General features: G+C 41.6%; 1 protein-coding gene across 1 annotated transcript in view; it reads left to right on the top strand.

Moving 5' to 3' along the window:
- Nucleotides 1-20622: 20622 nt before the first annotated feature.
- The window catches only part of LY75 (lymphocyte antigen 75), a 48110-nt gene continuing 44780 nt past the window's right edge, over nucleotides 20623-23952 (top strand). Inside the window, exons 1-2 of the mRNA XM_032982540.2 lie at nucleotides 20623-20799; nucleotides 23167-23541. Of these exons, the coding sequence (XP_032838431.2) occupies nucleotides 20715-20799; nucleotides 23167-23541 (460 nt within the window). The 5' untranslated portion in view covers nucleotides 20623-20714. The remainder of the gene's footprint in view (nucleotides 20800-23166; nucleotides 23542-23952) is intronic.

Genomic DNA, 23952 nt, shown 5'->3' with positions numbered 1-23952 from the left:
TTTTCTGTGCTGTAATTTTCTTTAATCTTTCCCCAGCTTTAATTAGCTGCCAGACTTCAGTGTCCTGTAGCAGCAGTCCCCAGGCTTCACACTGGGTCATCCTGGTAAGAGAGGGGTCGCATGCCCCAGCCTCCTTTCTGGCTGCATGGCTGGACCTAGACCTGGGCTCTGCAGACTGTCTCCTCACAGGTGGTAGCTCCTGTGGTAGCACTGAAGTAATTTCCCTCTCCATGAACTGTGTTCACCAGAGCCTGAGCAGGCAAATAAATGCTGCATTTTCCTCTGGCATGCCAGCTTCTTTGAATGTGTTTACTGAAAGGGAAGTGTTAGGTGTTTTCGTAACACTCCCTTGGGCAACAGAAAGGTATCCTCACCATAGATAGATACATTCAGGCCAACATATGACAAACCTTGTCTACTAGAGATTAGGGTTTGGAAAAAAATCCATGGGCTTATTTTTGCAGACTCCATTCCAGGAGGAAATTTACCTCCTGTTCCCTTTAGCAATCCTTGCAGCATGTCTCTGAGGGAAAGAGATGCCTGACACAACTGTCATATCCCGGCTGGATGGGAGTCTGCGACGGGAACATCCCTGTGCTGAAGATGTCCAGCATGACTGGGCAGAGCAAAGGGTTGTGGCACAAGGCTGTAAGTGGGCAACGTGACTCCTAAGCGAAGCCCTTTCCAGCCGTGCCTCCCCTGGGTGCAGTGCTACCCTCCTTGCACAAGGATCCTTCTCGCTTCTGCTCTCCTCTCCGCTTCCCCTGCCTTCGCACACACACGTTTGTGGCTGGGTCATGACAAGAGAGGGGCCGTGGGGCTGCTTGGAATCTGTGCAGTACAGTCTGGAGGGAGTGTAGGGAAAAAGTAGTTTTTTGCATGACCGGCAAAGGGTTGACCAGCTCTGGTTTCCAGGGCACCATAGCACAATTTCCCATTTAATTTAGCCCCTACGTTTTTCTTTCATCATGTTGCCTCTCCCTTAGTGTATTAACAGGCATCTTTAGCCTCTTGTAATAAATCCACTGTAATGAAATCCATGGCATACCCTTCCTCCAGGGCATTTTATATATAAGCAGAATTTTTTGATTAAAAGCTAAATTACACACGTTCAGAAACTGGGCTCTAAATCCTCAGCTAAAAAAAAAAAAAAAAAAATGATGCCTCTTCTTGAGCTATAATAATATCGTAATATTTCCTTTGGTAATCAGTGGAATGTTGATTTTTAAACTGCAGCAGGCCAGCACTGATCTCTAACAGTCTGATACAGCCTTCGTGTAAGTAACCGTCAGGAGCAAAGTCACAGGCGTTGCACTGTTCTGAGATGGTATGAATTAAGGTTGATCTTGATGCTTAGAAACATAGTCAGTCCTGGTTTGGCCAGTAGATGGTAGTGGTACACACAGAGATGACAAAATTAGCTGCGCAAGAGAAAAAGTGAGAGGGATCTGCTCTGGATCCTTTAGAAGTTTAATTAAATGATCAGCAAAACTCCCAAGTGACAACTGCAAATATCAGTGTCAGTTCTTATCCATGGCCGTGACATTACCAAGCTGTGTTAAAACGGCTTTCCAAGTTTCAGTGTTCATTCCCAACGATTTTAATGGGATGCATTGAAATGCTCAGAATGTGATAATGCAAGTCCTTGCGTTGGTCTGTGGGTTTTTCTTTTATTTGGTGAGTGATGGGAAAATCCATTTAGATTCCTGAGAAATAAATAAGTAAATATATCTTCGTGTTATGTTTTGGTTCTGATCACTTTGATGGAAAGGTAATTCACTGAAAATGCTCCAGCCAGGTGTCTTTACTATAAATGGACTTTGGTTTAATGTTTTATTTTGTGACTGTATCAATGCAGGTATTTGCTTACTAATTTATATGGGAAAGGGAAAATGAAGACATAGAAATTAAAATTATTAGGCATTTAGACATCCATTTTATAAGTAGTCATCGCACAGCATTGTTTTCTCCTCCTCTCAATTTATTCTGCAAGTTGTTCATAGCCTAAGAGTTGCTGATGCCTTTCTCTATCCGTTATCTTTATGCAGGATGACCTTGATTTGGATTCTGATCTTAGAAACTTAACTACAAAAAAGGGCATTGAGAATAATTTTTTAATAAAGCCTCACTTCAAAGTTTTTATAATCTTACTGCCTTATGCTGCATCTCTTCCAGACCTTCCTGAACCTTCTGTGACAAAGCAACTGCGGTCGTTTAAGTGTACTAGACCCAGCCTGCTGCAGTGCTGGTGAGTAACACTATGGTAATTTATAACCACTGAAGTGATTCTCAAATGCAATTGTTTCCAAAAGTGCACAGCTAGACAATAGTGAAAATGCTTCTACTGCTATTTCCTTTATTTCTGATGCTTATTTTTGTTCATTGGCTTGTTGCTATTGTAACAAATCCTACTGTTTTCTTAACCTCAGCCTTCAGTCTAAATCTCCACTGTGGTCCTCAGAAATACATGCTTCAAAACATAGTTTCAGTGAGAACAACATCTAAACTTGTAGATACAAGATAAATCTTGAAATGCATAGTGGGCTAATAGTTACTATCCTTTACATGCTAGCACAGGAAAACAGGGAAGACTCTCTCTGAATCACGCACATAAAGGCCTAACTAACAACCTGCTTTCCACGGAGGTGGCCAGCCTGCAGCTAATAGTGGTGGTCACTGGGTGCTTGAAGGCCATCCACCAGCACTGATTTGACAGGTAGAATGCAATAGTTGGGTCAATGTCTCAGACCATACATTGGAAAAACAAAACTATCCCTGTATCTTTTCAGATTTTTATAGATGGATATTTGTCTTAAGAAATTAAAAATTTCCATTTATGCTGTACAAAAAGTCCTCTATTTTTTTTTTTTTTTAGTTTTTTAGGAAATACTGAAAATTATCTCATCAAGTACGTTCTTCTTGTGAAGCTATTTATTCAGGTCATTTGTTCTAAAGCATGACCCTTAGGCCTTTGAACCCTGTCGTAACCTGATTAAAACTGCTTTGCCGCTTCTTCCTGCCAGGAAGGTGAGAAGCCCCTGGAAAGCTCTTGCTGGAAGCTGAAAGCAAGCTTGCATGGAGATGCTAAAAGACAGACTCTTACCTTATCAGCAGCTTTGGGCTGCGTGGCTTCGCTGATGCTGAATTTGGACTCCATCCCAGAGCTTGATGCTTCCAGGTTCATTCAGGTATGGAAGCAGAATCCCTAACATTGGACATTGACAATGAGCTAAAGTACATAAACTTTTAATATAAAGTAAAAGAATATTCTAAGTCATGTAAGGCTTCATTTGTTACGGTCCTAGCACAGGTTATGCATAATTCTGCTTTATCTGTACTAGTTTCTCCTGATGCTAGCAGGCTTACCTGTAATGTATCTGAAATCTGATACCTATCTAAATGCTTACATGAACTAAACATTATATTTTCTGGTAATTAATACTCAATAATATCAGAAATATTCTTTCTGAAAGGGCAAGAAGGTAATGTTTCTGCTGTTGCCTATCGTGACCTGCTAGTCCTGTGGGATGAAAATGATGTTGAGAGGCAAACCGAATCACTTTAAATATTGTTTCAAAAGCAAATATTGAAGATGGAGTTGTACATATGGGACATATTGATGGCTATAAAAAACATAACGTATTGTTCAGTTAAATGTGGAAATGCATCAGAACAGCTCTGAGAGGCTTTCCATCTGGAAAGAACAGATTAATGGAATGCCTATAGAAACAGCAGCTACTTTACCCTTTAAAATAGTTGTAGTATAAATAGCACAGTGGCTCTTCCCCACATACCATACCCAGGAACACAGCTGACATTGGGTTTATCACTGCAGGCTCCTGGAGTGCCTTGCCCCACTGAACACGGCACCTCTGGAGGGTATGCACTGCATGTCTGGGTGTCCTGGTACAGTTAAGTTATGGAAGAGAGAAGGAAAGACAATGTGGGCTCCTTTCTCCATATCGTCCTTGACTATCCATCCTCCCCTGACCTTCCAGAATCTAGTCAGTGTGGATGATTTGGATTTTAACTATTGCTATTTATGTATGAATTTGCTTCATTCTTCCCTGATTGAAAGACTGTAAAGTGGAAGTTGGGTGAGTCTCAGCTGCTCTTACAGGTTGCTTGCTCACTTGCTCTGATGTAGCACAAAGCAAACCCTCATGGAAGGAGAGATGAAAGGGAGAGCAAAAGTATAAAGAGAACAGGGATCAGTTATTCCTACTGCTTGGGAAGACTAGAACAAGAAGCAACTGACTGAAACCACAGCAGGAAATATGTGATAGATAACCATAGGAATAGCTGGGTCAAACATTAAGCAGCCAACATAAGTGGTAGGGTCACTTTCAATGGCAGTGGGCTGTGGTTAAACTGGCTAACTGTGATTTAGAAATAAACAAATCAAACTACTACCACTGCTGGGGAATAAATTCACAACACTGCTGGATGGCCCTTTCATCTCAGTCTGGGTAAAGATGAGTAAGCCTGACCTGAAAATATTGGTGTGTATGTGTTTGTGGCACTGCTGATGCATCATCCCACTGCCTTCTAGCTTAAACCTAACTTCTAGCCTTCTGACCCACACAAGTGTTCAACAGCCAGAATTTAGGATCTCTGTGGACACAGATTTCACGCAACTGGGATATGGGAGGCACCCCCCAGTTAAATTTGTGGTCTGCCTTGGAATAGAAAGAAACAGTTCCAAAATGTGTAAAGCTGAATCACCCAATTCATCTACTACAGTAGCCAATGGGACACAGGCACCCAGCCTGCCCTGGGTACCTAAAATCCACATCCAGGATAAAGAAAGTGAAGGCCCAGAATCACTACATGAAGAGCACAAAACATAAAAGGATAGGTGCAAAAAGAAACTTTTTTTTTTTTTTTTCCCTTTCATTCCTTTTACTCTATGTGGTTTAGTTTTTGTTTTCTCTCAGAGAAGTCACAGACCCAGGTGATGGGGTGCCTGATGATCTGTTTACTGGGGTTGTACTTTGAAGATGTGTCTGTGATGTACTTTTGAGTGGTCCAGTTGCCTCAGCAGGTCTGGAGCTGGGCCCCAGGTGGGGACAGCCTGCTGGGGGAAGCAGCAGCTCTCACTTCTGCAGAGGAGGCAGCAATGTCCCAGGCTCCCCTTTCTTCTTCTTTTGTAACATGTTAGGGGAAACAGCAACTGCCTGGTTCAAAGCACTGAGATACGACTGACTCACCGGGCAGCTTTTGGCAGACTTACAAGTATCTGTCCCTAGCTCCATGTGGGTCTGCTGGGAGTCTATCTGTGGCCAAATCTGGTTCAAGAGCTGCTGGAGAGGTTGTAAAGCCCATGATGTTCAAAGCAAAGCCATAAGCTATGAGAAAGGGCAGGAATGGTTGACCCCAGTTCTACCAGGATCATAAAATCATTAAGAATTTCCTCTTTTAAATTAGATGCATTTAATCCATTTGGATAACAACACCAAAAAGAAGAAAATGAATTCTGACATGGACATTCTTCAACATTTCTGGAAATTATATTTAAACAGAGCTCTAACACAGCTAGGAGGTTTTCTGTCTCCCTCTGGAGACAAAAGAACATTCATGGGATGCTGAAAAAAAATCTGGAGCCTTATAAAGCCTATATTGGAGTGTGTTCCCAAATACAAGGACACCCAAAACTGATGCAAGACTTAACCTAAGGTGCACAGTGCTATGTCAGTGCTAGTGTTTATTATTTTTATGATTGCATTTTAAAGCAATGGTTCTTTTGATCCATACTAACTGCTGGTCAGGGAAAGAAAAATAAAGCTTACATAGAAAATAACAAAATTTTCTGGCTGGAGGCCAAAACTTCCCAAGCAAATACTGAAGCCTAATATGTTTTGTTTGACGTCTTTGTTTCTGATAGATGTTGACTGAATTCAGGAAGATGACGACACTTTGAACAAAACCAGCTGGGGGGATCAGTTTACTAATTATTAACCCTCTAGGGAAGAGATTGAATTGGAAATATGCATATGAAACATTCTGAGAAAGTATAAAAAATAATGTAGGTCTCTTTGGAAAAGAAGTACTTACACTGTGGCTTGTATTTTTAGCAGGAAGGGAGGAGGCAATTTGTGATATATGACTGAATTTCTAAGGATGGATAACAATTCATTCTTAGACTAATTTTCTTCCTGTAGTCTTGTGGTTAAAATAAGTCTAACATTAAGGAAATACTTTAGAGAATTAAGAGAATTTATACATTTATTGTGATATAAATCATAGAGGGGGGAAAAAAGATTGATGTCAACCTCTTCACCACTTTGCAATAAGGAAAGGGGGGATTTTCAAAGCTGTAAAGAGGAGAGGAGCATCAAACTGCATACTGTGCCTTGGAAAATGTTATTGAAAAGCTACTGTGATAAATATTCAGATACCTAATGTAAAAATATAAGTAACAAAAAGGGGGAAAAAAAGCACCTAATAGTCTTTGGACGGCAGGTTCTGTTGTGACATATTTATATCTCACTCTACCGAGATGCTCTAATCCTCCCTCTGTAACCTGGCCAGAGAGGTGACTATATAGCATGTGCAGGTATTTTTCTCTCATTTCAAATGTTTTAGGGATAGAAGAAAGGAACAGTTAGATATGGGCACTACACCAAATTCCAGTGCAGTTCACTGTTTAACTTGTGGCCAAGTTTAGCTATAATTATAGCATGAAATGGAAACAGAAAAAAAGAAATTAAAGGAAAAAAATAACATTGTGCAAAAAAAAAAAAACAAACAAACAAACAACCAAACAACCAAAAAAAAAGAACACCCAAAAACCCCCCAAACCCCCGAAAAGCAAAGATGGGAGAAAAGAAGAAATTTGGGAACAACTTTCACCATTTATTTAACATTGGATCTCTTTTCCTGCAGCACAGAGACATCTGCTGTTAGCAAGTAAGTGCCAAAATAGGTGTAGCAGAATGCATTATTGTTTAAAACAAATAGATCATGTGGGATGCTGAACTGATTTTTGTTTTCTTCCCCATAATTCACTGTGTAGTCATTTTAGGTGTCAGATTGTTAGAGAAAAATATTACTGTTGTTAAGCAAGCTTTTAAAGTTGAATTGCTTGACAATTAATTTAATATCAGAGAGATATATATTTTTGAATTTTTTAATGCTGTAGGTGGTATTACAATCTTAGCTAAAATCCTATCCAGTAGGCAATACAGCAGTTAGCAAAGTACCTTCTGAACTTGTCCATTCTCTGATTATTTGCAACTCGCTTCAGTTGCTTTGATATAACTCATGTGTGTATACTGACAGCTATTAGAAATGATGAACTGGAGCAATTATGAAGTGTGCTATTCCCAGAATGCTGCTCCAGTCCCCTGTCCCTCCCAGGAGTGATTTAAATTGCAACTGGTTATGTAAAGTGAACACTTCTAGTATTTTTGACAAGAAAGCATTAAGCTCAAGCATCCCAGAGTGACCATGAATGACAGCCTCAGCATGTTACCAAACACTTGAAGATTAGAGGGGAAATGCACACATTTGCACAGGAATTAATGCAAAAGGGACCCAACCCTGACTCCTGATAGAGAAGTGCCAGTTTATGAGATGCCTTAGATTGTGGGTCCTGCTGCCTTCATCTGCCCTTGTGAGAAAAAACCAAACCCCCAACCAAGCAAACAAATCAAACAGATGGAATATGCAAGATGTGTGGGCATGCATCACTGTTTCTTTGCTTAGGTAGTTACAATAATAATAACAAAGTAGCTAAATGACATCAGAACAATGGTCAGTCATTGAGTCTATGAATCAACCAGTCTTTATTTCTCTATTTCAGAGTAAAACTGGGCAAAGAAAAAGGAAAAGCTGTGCATTTTACTGTTGTGCTGTTGGTGGCAGATAAAAGCAAAAGAGTTTGCCTGATGCTGGGACCTGGGGAGATCCAGGCTCTGTTTCCTGGCTTTAATGCTATCACTGTGTCATCTTGGCCAACTCACCTGGTTTTTGCTTTGAGTATTCCACATATAAAATGGGGAAAAGAAATTATTTATTGGCGGTCTTCTAGGGAGAATGACTGCCAATTTGCAAAACCAACACCTTGTTACTAAGGGGAAATCCCCTTGCAGGAAGAATGTCAAGTACCTCTTTTTGTCACAGTTTCCAAACAGCTTCTGAGGCCAGACAGATACATGTTTTTCCAGAAAATTGATGGTAAAATTTAATTCTCAAAGTTCTTCTTTCCAACTAATCTTGAAGTAACTTTTGTTCTCAATTCAGGCTAAGAGCAGTAACAGGAAGGAGCTAAAATGACAATGTAATGAAATGGATAAACCGAGTCTATTTTCAGTTATGTATTGGGTTAAAAGCATGAGATTACCAATCCAAACTTGTTTCGTTACAGCATTGTTGCAGTGTATATTACAGTGTTAGCAATCTCTTAAAATCTATGGTATTGTTTATAAAAATAAACTAAATGAATGCAACTTCTGTTTAAAGTGATCTGTAGCACTCTGTGTTTGCTCATGCTTTCTTTTTATGCCCAACATTTGTGTTTAAACATGTTTTGTTAGATGAATAAAATATACTCTGACTTGGAGTCTCCACTAACTTTTGATTTTAAAGTCAAGACTCTTGGCTTCCCCTTTGCTTGTTCCTACTTTGCTGTGTCTGTCATGTCCTCTCTGGCAGGGCTTGTGGCTATAAAAGCATGTGGGAGTAAAGGTTAAAGATAAATGCTAGGTTTAACAAATATGGTTATTGTGGCCATAAGGATTCACTTCTGAAGTTAATGGTTGGATCATTCTATTTTTAAGGCAGGTTTATAATTGCATTCTGCATTCATGCCTGAGTTAAAGTTAAAATCAATATACTTTTAGCACTCTGTCTTTCTGAAGACTTCAGATTGTCAAATCAAGGGCTAGATTCATAAGGGGAACATAGTCTAACCGTCGGACTTTATACCAATAAGTGAACATTCAACAGGTCACAATGAGAGAAGGAGTGAGACTGTACTTGAGTAGTAACACTATTCATTTGTGGGGAAAGGGAAAAGGGAGACTGAAATTCCACTTTGTGGTCTAATAAATATTTCAGTGCTTTGAATAAAGTGGATCAGCTCCAAAAGGAAACACTGAGAACCTGCTTTAGCCTGGTAGTTACTGAATTAATTTGGATCAATGTGGGTTCAGATTCCTCTTAGAAAAAGGGATTGCATTTAAGCCTTTCATAACAAAGATGCCCAAACTGTCCATGTATTTGTTAAAAAAGGGACAACAGCATCTTCTCTTTCTCTGTCTGGGAACTTTCCTAGGGACTAGTCCATTGACAAAGTTCAGAGAAAAGTGAGGAGGTAAATAGCTCTGCACTGTCAGGACTTCTGCAAGTGTACAGCAAAAGAAAGACTAGGGAAAACATGGGCCTACTGCTGAGTGGGGTGGTGGTAACAAAGGACATGGAAAAGGCAGAGGTACTTAATGACATCTTTACTTTTGTCTTTACTAGGAAGATTTGCTTTCAGGAATCCCAGGCCCCTGAGACCAGTGGGAGCATCTGGAGCAGTGGAGACCTACCCCCAGTGAAGAAAATCAAAACACTTAAACAAATTGGACAAGTCCATGGGATCCAATGGGCTGCATCCACAACTGCTGAGGGAGCTGGCAGATGTCATTGCAAGGCCAGTCCCAAGTATTTTTGAAAGGCCACAGTAACCAGAGGAGGACTGGAAGGTCAACGCAAATGTCACGCTAGCTTCAAAAAGAAAAGGAGGGAGGATGTTGGAAACTACAGGCCAGTCAGCCTTACCTTGATAGCCAGGAAGGTGAGGGAGAAAATCATTCTGTAAATCACTCCCAAATATATTAAGACATGAAGATGATTGAGAGTCATCGATACAGATTTATGAAGGGAAAATCATGCCTGATCAACCTGATAGCTTTCTATGATGAATTACTAGCTTGGTGGATGAAGAGAGAGCAGAGGATGCTAATCATCTTAACTTTAGTAAGGCTTTCATCACTGGCTATCATAGTATCCTCATTAACAAACTGCTGACTGGGCAAGTAGACAGTGAGGTGGATTGAAAATTGGCTGAAATGCCAGGCTCAAAAGGTTATAATCAATGGCACAAAGTCCAGCTGGAGGCCAGTCACTAACGGTGTGCTTCCGGGGTCAATATTGGGGCCAGTATTGTGTAACATCCTCATTAATGATCCTGGACGATGGGACAGTGTGCACCCTCAGCAAGTTTGTAGAGAGTTGAAAATGGGGAGGAGTGGCTGATACACCAGATGGTTGTACTGCCATTCAGAGGGATCTCAACAAGCTGGAGAGGTCAGCCGAGAGGAATCTCATGGAGTTTAGCAAAGGGAAATGCCAAATCCTGCACCTGTTGAGTAGTGTCCCCACACACTACTAGGGGCTGGGGTCCAACTGACTGGAAAGTAGCTTTATGGAAAACGTCCTGGGAGCCCTGGTGAACACCAGCTTTGAAGTGAGCCGGCTATATGCCTTTGTGGCAAAGGTGGCCAACAGTATTGTGGACTGTATTAGGAGGTGTGCTGCCAGCAGGTCGAGGCAGGTCTTCATTTCCCCCTACTCAGCACTGGTGACACATCTGGAGTGCTGGATCCAGTTCTGGAGTTCCCAGTGCAGGAAAGATATGGATTTACTGGAATGAATCCATCAAAGAGCCACAAAGGTGATTCAGGGACCGGAGCATTTGTTGTATGAGGAGTGGCTGAGAGAAGGCTCAGGGAGATTTTATCAATGCATCTAAATGCCTAAAGTTGAGGAGTGTAAAGAAGATGGAGCCAGACTCTTCTCAGAGGCATTCAGTGAAGGGACAAGAGGCAATAGGCACAAACTGACATATAGGAAATTAACTCTAAACAGAAGGAAAATATTTTTATTTGGTGGTTGCCAAGCACTGGAGAAGATTGCCCAGAGAGGTTGTGGAGTCTCCTTCCATGGAGATATTCAAAATGGAACTGGAAACATCCCTGGGCAACCTGCTCTAGCTGACCCTGTCTAAGCAGGGGGATGCACTAGATGATCTCTAGCGCTCCTGTGATTTTTTGACTTAGTTATTTGGATTCATTTCAACAGCATCTGAGTATTTGTTCCAGGTTCACTGGTTGTAAAGAGATTTCTGATGTTTCCAAATTTTGTGCATGCCTATGGGACCTAAATATGAGCCACAGGTTCCTACTGGGACATTTAAATACTGCCTATGATAGATCTACCCCCACGTTATTCTGTATGGCCAAACTGATTCAGCACTGTGAAATACACAGAAACCTTGAGAAACTTAGGGACTTCATGAAGTGAAATGCTGCTGTTTGATAGAAATATAGGTAACAATTGATGTTATACTACTATGGCCATATTATTGTCCCTAAAAAAAATAAAAATGTAGATGTACTCCTTAAAGAAATAGGGCCATTTAATTAAGCATTAATTAAATAGACTGCTAACTAGAACTCCACATGCTTCTGCATCTTCTTCACTGCTATAACCTTTTGTTCATTCTTCATTTTTTTTTAGATTTTGTGATTCACTTAGGTATATTGAGAATGAAGATGTATGCAAACCAAAAAGTGATGATAGTACTGTTTAATTATTTCAGTGATTATATAGTATTACCATCTTTTTCCTTTTTCTTTTTTTTTTTTTTTTTTTTTTTAACATTTAAAAATATAATTAGAGGTACTTGTGCAGTGTTGTAAAGTAAGTCTTCTATAAGATACCATAAACATAAAGAGCAGGCTTACTCCTTGACAGCCTCAGCAAAAGCAGGAGAGTGGTTTCAAAATCAAAGCCATGACAGGTTCATCTGGGAGACAACTGATGATCTCTACAATGGGAGTATATCATACACAGAGGTGATCTCTGAAGTGACCAAATCCTGAAGGCTTTATAGCTTAAAATCTACTCTCATGTTTTGGCTAGAAGCTTATTAATGGTTAGTGCATGTGCAGAGAGCACTGCAGATCTGAGTCATAAGGGATCTATGCTGTTCTGTAGTTCTGAACGATCTTCATCTTCCACATTCTCCCTCATATATTCCATGTCAAGCACATGAAACCAGCTCACCAGCAGTACTTGTGCAGTGATGAAGAGCTGAGAGCAATACTCTCATAGTCTTTCCCTGACTTACCCATGGTTTCAAACACAAGGAGAAGTTCTATAAACTCATTTGTATGCACTGTCCACCCACAAACTTTATCACAAGTTGTGTGAGTGTTGAGTCACAGACAGGTAGTTCTTGTTCAAGTCCCAGCTTCATGTAAGCTGTGGGTAATAAAAGCTATTTCAGTCTCACTCTCAGAAATAATAGGAGTATGGTACAAATAATTTCTTCACAACAAAACCCCTTAAATCAATAGAAATATGTGAACATCAAGTTTCGGTTAGGAGTACCTGCTGATTTTCATCTAGATCAAGAAATTACTGGTGGACCGTATCAGCCAGATTACTCTTGTCTGCATGCTTACTGACCTTGTCAAAAAACTGTCTAGAGGCCTTGATGGTAAATACTACATTTAGGGAAGATGTGTTGACATTGCCCAAATAGATCATATTTATCCAGGTACACACTAATTCTATCTTTTCTCACAGTTACTACTGCTTTGCCTGGCACTGATGTTAGGCTTGCCAGCCTTCAGTATTGTTCATCCTGTCCCTTCATGTCACCCCGGAATCTTTTTTAGAGATTGGTGTCACTTTGCCACCCTCCAGTCCCTGGGCACAGAGAAAGCTTGAAGAGAAAGGTGGGTAAATTAGAAGATCTGCTATTTCTTATCTGCTCAGGTGCCTGGGGATTTGCTACTCTGCATACTTTGGATTGCAGGCTTTCCCAGTTAGCACACTTTTGGGCAGAGTCTCTGCTGACTCCCTCAGAATGAAGGGTTCAAGTATGGAGATCATCTGCATATTCCAGCGAACACATGTGAATACTTCATTTAGCTTCTCTTGAAATGTTTTGGCCTCTCCTCTTTTTCACTCCACAGTTCTCATTTGATCCATCAGACTCAAGTGGGCTTCTTGGTCTTGATGTATCTAAGGAAAGAATAATTAATATTAGCTTGATGTATCTAAGGAAAGAATAATTAATATTAGCTTGGATTCCTTTTGTTGGCTGCTGCTCACACTTTTTTGTTGTTCTTTCACTGTGCTTTCCTTTAACATGTTGGTTTACAATCCTTTCTGTGTTTTTCACTTGGAGATTACTTCAAGTTCTTGTTTCTAATAATCTACCCTGTGATTAGATTACCTGTGCCTACTCCCTTTTACCAGTTCTCAAGGCCTTAGTAGATGGCATACACTGATGCTGTACTGTGCATCCTTTGGGAAATTTAGCTCCACCTGTAAGAATTTACTGTTCCTAGCTGCTCCTTTTTGTTTCCTCTTCATAAATTTTAACATTTCTATGTCTCTGACCCTTTTGTAACTTGGTGAAACTGCTGTGAATGCTTGGCCTTTGTCAAGCCTGTGGGAATTTTGCATATAATCACATGAACAGCAACCGTGAACTGAAGATGTAAGACAAGATCTTGCACATGAATAAGGACCAAATGAAGTGCTGCATCTCTTCTGTGGCTTCCCTGTCCAACTATCCTGTGAAGCAGTATTGATGGAGCCTAACGTAGTCTGTGTTATATTCCAATGCTGCAGTGCCTGCACTACATGGAGGTAACTTGAATTACCATTTTGATGTATTTCCCATCCTCTGCCCATCGGATCTCTCAGCATACTTTCTCTGTCCTTCTGGTCAGGCAGGCTGTCTGCAGACTCAGCATTACATATGCTTAAAGCTGACATTTTTGTCCATGCGGATTCTGGGTCACCTGCTGGGTCCCTACTTTGTTCATTTGATTTGATTATAAGATTTCACTGATAAATTTCACTCCTCCATGACCAGCAGAGGTGACTCTTTTCTGTATATTTTGTGTTCTGGTACTGCTATGTCCCACACATGTCTACCGTGTCATTGTCTTCGCATAAGACAAGGCATTTGATTTCCCTCAATTTATTCTTTGGATTTTTATCATTTATGTAAAAGTATGTGTTGTTGCAGTGTCTGTTTCCTTCTTCATCTTCTGTTTGAAAGGTACTCTGTTTATTTTCCATTCCTTATTTCTGCTCTCTGGCCTCTCCTGTACTCAAAAAAGCACAATTTCTAAGCCTTTGCTGATGGCATACTGAATGAGTGTTCCTCACGCCTGCTGCTCTTCAGTTTATAGCTTAATCAGTCACAACCTTTAAATGCCAGCAGTTTATCCCCCAATGAGTTCACCCTTTCCACACAGGCTCTTTTTATCTCAGAAGTGGACCTAGCCCAGCTCAATATGAAATTTTACTCTTTATACCATCCTCGCAGCTGCACATTGAAAGTTTGCCCTTTTCTGGTCACATATAAGGCAGTGGGGACATTTTGAAGAGTGTTGTTGGAGAGGGTCTTATATTCATCTCCCCCTCAACAACTGAATTTTGCCTCCAGAACATCATGTGAGAATCAAAATCACAGGCTCTTCCCCAGCACTTTTAGGGAATTGTTCTGCTTGGCATTTTTAAAGAAGGAAAAAATCTTTTTCATTTAAATTTAAAAGCTCTTCCACCTGAATTATTTTTTATTTGCTTGAAAACATTTCTTAAATTATAACTCCTGTTCTAAACCATTCTTTCAAACTGTATTTTTTGCAACAAATGTAATGGGGTACAAAATATCATCTGAGTTGCCAAATCCTACAATCGTAAGTTGAGTAATAATGCTACGCTGGCACAGTGATAACAGAAAACAACTTTTGAGGAGATTGAGCATATTAACATTGCCAGTAGAACTACTACACCAAGGCACAATTTCCATTAAAATTGCACAGTACAAATGTCAGAGACCCTTTTTTAAAGTGCTACAAAAGAGTATCATTTACCACTTACTTTATGATTTTAAGCAGTTCTCTGAACATTAAGTACTGCTTGTATTATTTTGTTGCTGTTCCAGGAGTACGCAGAGATCCCAGCAGGAGTCAAAGCCAAACCAACACCTAGAGAAAGATACCCTGGTATCAACAGACAAAGATGCAGAGTGGATGTGTCCACACTCCTTTCCTGGTCTTATTTCCCAAACCTGCTTCTAGTATTTCAGTAGGCCTTGTCTAATCTGAATATGAGTACACAGCAGGACAGAGCCAGAGGCAGCACTACAAAAGTTGGCACTGTCACATTTAAGTAAAAAATGAGGTTGGTATTAGAATAAAGGTTTGTAATTCCTTTTATTATTTCTGGAAGTTATCTACTATGTTTCTGTGCAGTGGGAGAAACAGAACAGTATCTAAAATGCTATAATAACATCTAACCTATTTATTATGAATAATGACACTTTAAGAGAGTCAAATGTAAGGATCCCCAACAATAATAAAGCCTTCAAACGCAACGAAAAATTCAAAACCTTGGAACTTGTGCCAAAGATTCATACAGAGATTGTTAAAGAGATATAAAAAATACATAAAAATTCAACTGAGAGAGTGTGATTCAACTTAAGTTTACTGTATGACACGACAGTTTCATAATGTGCTAAAAGGTTAGGCTGCTGCCACTGAAACAGGAAATCTAAAGCAATCACGAAGAAAAGCCATTTTCCTTTGTGTTCCCTTTTTGCTAAAAGTAGTTTAAAAAGCAAGCCAGCAAATAAAGTAAGTGTCCAGGAACATACTGGTGGACTTAATGCAAAACCAAGACAAACCTAAAGACCTCTCTGGATACCATCTCTCTGTATCCAAATCAGTTGCTGTATACTTGTCACCTCCCCTTTGAATTTTAGTGATTTTTTTTTTTTTTTTTATGGCCATGTATGGGATTAACTTAATCAAACCAAGCATGTATATGTCATGTATATGCATTTAGCCACACTTATGGTAAAAGTTGCAATTGTTCAGATTTCTTTTCCATTAATCTGTTTTTAAACTATTTTTAAACATGTCCAGGGCTGATATTTTAAATGGTAGCATGCACTTTACTCAAACCAGAGCCGTGTTCTAATATCAAACTTAGCAGCAGAGTCTAGGTAGGACTGAATTTTTTGTCTGATGGCTGCTTTGTGCACGCCATGACTTTCTCAGATAAAGTCTTCTGCCTCAGGAAATAACTCTGCTCCTAAAACTGTCTTAAGTTCTTGTTGGTTTGGTTGTTGTTTTTTTTGCTCAGTTGGTTGGTGGGTTTTGTTTTGTTTTGTTTTCTTCTCTTTTCTTTCTGTAAGGGCCTGGGTATTGCAAGCACCAATGTTGCAAGGTGGTAACGTAATAAATAACTATTGTTCCCTGTTTAGATGTTACAGTTTCAAAGGCACTGCTGGGGGAGAGCAGAAAAGAGCAGGAATTTCCATCTGCAGAGCGTCTTCCCACTCTTGGGAGATGTTGGAGGTAGCAAATCCTTTTCCGGCATTCCCTTTGAGCTCACTGGCATGTGGATGCACTTAACCTAGCCAGAAAAACTGGATTACAATGTGTTGATTGTAAAAGAGGGAGGAAGGTTGTTCATGCAACATATCTATTTAATGTGGTGAGCAGAAGAGAGATGGGGTGGAGATTTATGGATAGACAGGTGTTGACACTTTCTGCAGGTAATGCTATTGTTATAAACATATGGGCATAAAAGCAAAGAAATTATCTGTTGATGAGCAAGAAAGACTCCTGATAGAAATACAAGGCATGATGTTGGCACCTCAAAAGGCTTTTTTGACTGGAAAGGCAAATTAATCTGCTTGGAAGCAAGAGAAAAGTCTGGTGTGCATTACTGTCAGCTCTGTGGTTGGGTCCCTCCTGTATCTGAAATTCTGTATTTGGTTATCTCTGTAGGCGTGGTTGAAGTTTGTTCTGGTATTAGTGCTGCTTTGCAATGAGCTGTACGTATTCATGGGGACTTGTTAATATTTGTGACTAGCAGCACAGAAACTGTTCACCAATTATGCTGTGAGTAATGATGCTGCACAGCTCACATTAAATGCAGAAGCCTCATTGATAAAGCTAGGGTAAATCCTTTAAGAAGTAGGCTTCGGCACTGTTGTAATTTCAATAAGCTTTGTTACAAACCCACTTTTTCAATTAACAGAAAACTGTATTAGAGTTCTATAGGTTATCATATGACATACACTGATTTTGATTTTTTCCTGCACTGTTCTTTCCAAAATACCGGTTGGTTTGTTTTTGTTTGCAGAGTGATTGTTCCCTTTACAGCCATCTATCTCAAGGAAATATTTTTAATCATCCTTTTTCAAATCTGGTATAATTAAAACATGAACGACAAGAGGAGGCTGAGAGTCTTCTAGAGAGATTGATTAGGTCAGAAGATCAAATTCAGCAGAGAAAAGGTTGTTTGAGATACCACCTTTGAAAGCTAGCTCCACTAGAAAGAGATGTGTGGGAACGTTTCAACTTTTTGGGGACAAGAAAGACACTGTACCATGGAGGAGAGAGGAACGAGGTGACTTTGCAAGCTCTACTCTCCAACCGCACGTAGCAGTGTTATGCAGAACTAATACCAGAAACAGATACCAGTTGTGTAAATCCTGATGTGCACCAGCTCTGCAGGGAAATAGAAACGCATTGACACTGCTCAGGTGAGGAAGCCTGGAAATTACTGGTGGCAACTGGTAGTCTTGTAATGGACATGAGGCCTAGAATTTCTGTGTAGGTTGTGTGGATTCCTGGTTGAGCTCTTGGGATATGAGATTCTCAAAGGATATTTTCCAGTGCCCAGATCCTTCTAATTCCTGTAGCACTGGTCTGCGCATCAGTGTGTCCTACAGAGATCAGTGTTGTTACGGTGGGTTTTGCCCTGCACAGGCTGCCAGGTAGACCAACAGTCCTTTGCCTTAGTGAGGGACTGCATGGCATTAGAGTGCAAAGAATTTGGTTAGCCACAGAGACACTGTGCAAGCCCACTGAAAGGTTAACAACCACAATCTGCATATTAGCTTTTAATGGGTCATTTGCACAGACCGCAGAACATTGTATCTTAGGAGAAGACAAAAAAAAAGGTAGAAACAACAAACCAAAAAATAAGTACTTGTGTTCAAGGGGTTTTTTAAGTGCTCTTGATAAAAAAAACAGTACAACTACTGTTTACATGTTATTTTCAATAACTTTCTATTTTTTAAACTGCTGTCATCGAACCACTGACTTCTTGTTTCATCTGTAAAGCACTTTAACCAAACAGATGTACAGGTGTGGGTCTATGTTCTCTTCTCTGTCTGCTGCTTGGCTGGAGGCAGAGGAAAGGGATGTATTTTGGCAGGCTCACCAGGGGTGTACATTGTGTATCTCCTCTTACATGAATGTATGACAGAGTTTAAGTGTAGGGCACACACATGCACACAAAAGTGAAACTAAGAGGCACCTGTGCAAACAACGATCTTTCCTATCCATGGGCATTCTTTCATTTTTGAGTCAGGATCAGGGTCTAATCCTGTGTTAACCAGCATGGTATTTTATAAACAGATAAATGAAAAAGGACCTCAAATGGGAAATGCATATTGGAAAGCATATGTTATATACACGTTGAGATACCTTAAGATACACCCCTCAGCTAATACACTTTTTTGCTGATATGTTTGGTAAATAGGATGCTGTTAATTTCAGAGTTGCTGGTGTATGTTCAGTAAATATGCACTGCATGCTATTAGTTACAAAGTTAAACTCCTTACTATTCTCCATACCAAAACTGGGACAGCCGATTATTACATTGAAATCAGCATGCATTCAGAAAGGTTCATAAGGGTACAGGGTTCACACCTACTGCTTCTTGTTATGATGTTTTATTTAAAAAGAGACACACCATCCCACCACATATTTAATTTTAGTTTCAATTGCTTGCTTTTGTATCAGGCTCACCAGTGGGGAATTTCTGCCTCCCACTCTCTGCACAGAGACTTTAAAGCTTTGCTCCTCCAGAAAACGAACCATTTCTAGTAGCACAGCTTCAACTTTGCTGTACTTACAGACCCCTCTCTGCCTGAACCTGATTTCTGATTTTTTTTAAATAGCTCCTGCACTGGCAGCCAGGTCTTGCTCTGCGGTTTCCAGCAGGAGAGAACATTTGCTCACTTACAGATGCCTGCTTTTGTTCACTGTCTTTCCGCCCAATTCCCAGACCGGCACACCCTCGGCTCCTGCATTCTCTGGTGTCCAGATTCCGACATGATGGGCACATTTGCAACGTATAAATCAGACTGCACATTGTATTTCACATCTTTATGAAAATCTAGTGTATCTTTCCCTGAACGACTGATCCTCCATGTCTGATCAAAATAAATTTTCCTAGCCAAAAGTTTTTTTTCTTGTGACTTTGCACAGCTGGCGTTTGAGCTATACAGTTTTTCCAGGTCAGCGCCTAATCACGCAATGCGCAGATATAAACAGACATCATTTTATCCCACAGTTTTTGCCAGTTTCCCTTCTTTCTCTTTATCATCTCCTTCAGGCCAACTGATTCTCCACCTTTTTGTGTTTTTATTTTTGGTTTCTGTAACTTCCTGTAGCCAGCATCATAACTTTCTCAGCAACAGTTATTTCAACCGCTCCCAATCTCATCTCCTCCTTCCCTTTCCCTGGCAGAAACAGATCAGAACAATTGCAATTTTAGCAGCTGGCAACCAGAAAACCCTTAGAAAGTATGGCAAGGCCGCTCATCCCGCTTCTGTTCCCCCTGCAACGGTCCAGTTAGCCCCCACGGGCAAACACACAGCGGCAGGTCTGCAACGGGGAGGGGGGAGAGGGCTTGAAGGGCTGGCCGTGGGGGTCCCGGGCTCTCCGGTGGCGGCGAGGGCCGTGGCCCCGCGGCCGCCTGCTGCCAGCCACTCCCTGGCACAAGCCCTGCTGCGGCACAGAGGGACGCTGCGGTGACACCAGCCCCCGTGGCGGGCAGCCACCCGGGCCCTGCCCTGTGGGGACGGCCACCGGCCCCACGGCCCCCTCCCCGGGGAGGGTGTCGTGGCCCTGACGCCGGGCCTGGCCAGCATGCAGAGAGGGGCGTGAGGATCACAGGGTAGCATTTAGGTGTGTATTATTTGATCCGCTTTAAGGTATTTTGCTTCAGTGTCTGCAGTTATTTATTAATTTTGTTTTACATCCTTTCCAATCCTTTCCACTTTTTGCCTTCACTTTTAGTACCTACACTCTCCCTTTCTCTCCCAACTGAACTTCTGAAAACTTGGGGGTTTTTTAGTTTTAACTTTAATTACTGTGCCATAATTAGGCCTGCTTTTCTATTTTTTCTTCATTTTTCCTCTCATTTTCCCAATTTTTTTTTCCTCCTGTCTTTTCCTTCACTGTTCCTCCTTTTTTTTTTTTTTTTTTTTTTTTTTTTTTTTTCCCTCTCCTCATTTTCCCTTCATTTCTCCCATGCTTTCCTCACCTTTACTCTTACTTTGGCACTTGCGGCCGCCCTTCCCTTCCCTTTTCTGCGTTTCACTGCCTCCGGCTGTAACCCCGATCCCGCCCGGACAGCCGGGCCCGGCCCCGGCCCTTCCCCGCCGCCTCAACCCTTCACACGCGGCCGCCGCCCAGGCCGGGCCCCGCCCCGCCCCTCGCGGCAAACCCGGGGCCGCTCTCCTCCTGGCAACAAGTGACGCTCCCCGGGGCGGGCCAATCCGGCCGGCTGCTCGCCGTCCCGGCCAGCCGGCGGCGGGCGCGACGCTCCGGCAGAGCGAGCCCGGCAGCGCGCCCCGCTCCGCGCAGCCTGCGCGCCGCGGAGGGATGGCGCGGGCGGCGGGGCTCTGCCTGGCCGCCTGCGGACTCGCCTGGCTCCTCGTCTGCAGCGCGGCCCGTCGGCACCCCTCAGGTAAAGCCAGGCGCCCACCTTGCGACGGGAGGGAAGGGGCTGCGAGGGTGCGCTGCGGCGCAAGGGGCGCGGGAGGCCCTTTTCTGGCGCAAGGGGCGCGGAAGTCCCTTTTCTGCCCCGGCGGGCGGCTGAGCGGGGAAGGCGGCGCGGTGACGGGCCTTCCGCCCCGACAGTTCCCGGCACCTCCGGGCGCTGCGCTGGGTAGCAAAGTCCAGCTGCGTTGAAACAACGTGGGAAACTTACAAGGAGGAGCGGAAAAGGGAGGGAAAAAAAATAATAAAAAAACCCAACAACAACAAACCCCCCAAAACAAACCCCAAACCTCCCTCCCGGACCGTGCGCTTCGCCTGGGGTGTCGCGAAAGCAGCCGCTGCCCCTCCGCCCCCGGGTGCCGCGTTCCCGGTGCCCGCGGTGCCGGGCCAGCGGCGCGGAGAGGCGCGGAGAGGCGCGGAGCGGAGCGGAGCGGTGGGAGGGAGGCGCAGCGGGCCGGCCTTTGGCCCGGTACCTCGAGGGGAGAAACGACCCGAACGGGGGCCGGTCCCCTGCGGGGCGGCAAGCCGTCGTTTTTATTCGCTGCTTTATGCGCGGAAAGGGAGGAAGGAGGCTTACCCAGCCTCTCAGAAAGCAGGTGGAAAAGTTTCACGTTTAGCAAATTCTTGCAAGGCAAAGCTGCTAGCTTGGTGAGAGCTGCTGGGAAACAAGTTGAGCTCTTTGCTAAATAGTGGCATATCACCTATTTTCATGTCTTTTGATAGTAATAGGCTCGGTTTTGTAGCTAGAGATGTCAGGTAAAACTTCATGGCCAGAGTGTTGAACTGGAGTGATTGAGCACCAGTAATAATAAATGGCTGTACAGAGAGATTTGGTGAGACAACATCAGCAGATTTTCTGGGGAAATTTTAAAAAGTGGTTTTCTCCTTGGTGTCAGAATGAGAGTTGTATGGGAAGAAGTGAAAGAAGAATGAGGAAAGGGAAGATCTGAGAGGAGGCTGAGAACATGATATAAGAAATTGAAAACAAGAAGAAAGTCTGGAGGGAAGAATAAAAAGCAAAAAACAAACCTAGTGCTGAAAAAAAGCAAAGGGCAAAAAGATACTGCAAAAGCAGGTTTGGTTGTTAAAATGTTTATTTGGTTAATAGGATTGAAGAGACATTTGGTTGAAATGTGCTATTTAGGAGAAGTCACTCCGGTAAATGGCTGAGTTACAGATTCTTCTTCAGAGTTTGACCAGCTCAGTACTGTTTAGATACTATTTGGCACTTACACAGTGGAAAATTCACTAGTATACTGGGAAGTAGTGGTGAGACTCACTGCATAATATCACTGAATATTTTCCTTGCTCTTCAGCCAAACCTATTATTAAGTCATATTAAAAAAACGCAGTAGGAATGTGATTGACAGTGCATTACTATTAAATACAAAACACTACTCAGCAGATTCCTTATTTAAACAGCAGAGTAATAGCCTTGTGGGTCTGGGACAGCCAAGGTCCATTTCAGCCTGGCAAGTGGAAGTTTCAGACTGTGAGGCCATCTTTACTGTGGCATAGAAATAGCTCTGGGGCATTTTTTTGTTTAGCTTAAACCTACTGCTACTTGTCACAGAGATGTTCTGGCAGAGGTGTCAACTTGTATCAGGAGGGTGATCCATACCTTTTTAAAATTGTGTACTATGCTTTGTCAACTGTTTTGTTGTTTTTTTGGTGGTTTTTTTTTTGTTTTTGTTTTTTTTCTTTTTAATGACAAGCTATGTCACATCTGAAAATGAAACTAGGGTTCCTGTATCATTTTGAAAATGATACTTCTAATCTTCGTATGGCAGCATCTTTGGTGGGATATTAATTCTAAAACTCTCCCAAATGCAGTGCCAGTTAGTTTAGTAATACTACAGTTGCACCCACAAAGTGGTTCATGTGCAAGCCTATCATGCTATTAAAAAAAAAAAAAGTGCTTACTAAGTGAAGATTATTATTAATTATATTTTATGGTACCTGATGTGTGTTACTGCATTTGCAGATAGGCATGAAGACGAGATTCTTAACTCAGTAAGCTTGCAAATTAATCAGAGGCTGATCCAATCAGTAAGTGTTAAAGAAATAATTCTCATTGATAGGATTGGACTTAGAAAACAGCCTCATTTTATCTCCCCTTATTTTATAATATCTTTGAAAGAGATCTTTTTCCCACCCCTTTTTTTTTCCTTTTGTAAGTAAAGAATACTCACTAAAGAGTATAATGTACAAACAGCAGTTGCTGTACTTTTCTGGTAGCATGTCTCAGAATGTTGATTACACTTTTAAAAATGAACTTTCTATGAAAGTCATACTGAATTATACCCATATATGAATATTTTTTGTTCTTATACAGGCAGTGATGCTTTTACCATTCGCCATGACACACTGAACAAGTGCATTCAAGTTGAAAACTCACGGATAGTGATAGGTGACTGCAAGGAGACAAGTGAAGCTTTATGGAAATGGGTCTCCCAGAATCGCCTCTTTCATTTGGGATCCAAGCAGTGCCTGGGACTTGATATATTCACCAAATCACTGTCTCGCCTGAAAATGGTCGATTGTAACTCAGAACTAATGCTGTGGTGGCGATGTGCTGATGCTTCTGTCCTTGGTGCATCTCAGTACAAAGTGACTGTCAAGGCTACCTATGTAACTGCAAGCATAAATGCAACAGACCAGTGGAGAATTAACAGTTCATCTGATGATATATGTCGATATCCTTACCATGGTGAGTTTGGAGGATTATTTTTTTTGTTGTTAAGGGCTTTTTGCTGTATGTCTATGCCAATAAATTCTTAAAATTAATTATATGAAAAGACTGATCAGTAAGGCAATAGATTGTTCTGCTGTAGAGAGATATTGACATTCAAGTATGAAACTTTAACCGTTTTTAATAAAAGTAAAGATGCGCAACTGCAAAAGTTGTGTTATTGAGTGGCTTTCTGAGCATGTTTAAAAATAAAATATGTAGACATTTTAGTGAGAGCCTATTTAATTATGAAATATCAACCACCTTCTATCAGACCTGACACTGTCCTCTTCACAGTGATGGAAATTTTGGTGTTAGCAGGGTTTGAGGATATTTTCTTTGCTGGTAGGCTGTACAATCATATTCAGTGCATGCTGCTAGCTTGCAGCT

Source organism: Tyto alba, unplaced genomic scaffold (assembly GCF_018691265.1).
Source record: "Tyto alba isolate M040663 unplaced genomic scaffold, T.alba_DEE_v4.0 Super-Scaffold_7, whole genome shotgun sequence".
Classification (NCBI taxonomy): domain Eukaryota; kingdom Metazoa; phylum Chordata; class Aves; order Strigiformes; family Tytonidae; genus Tyto; species Tyto alba.
Note: the sequence above shows the minus strand (reverse complement) of the source record. Positions and strands in the feature narration are given on the sequence as shown.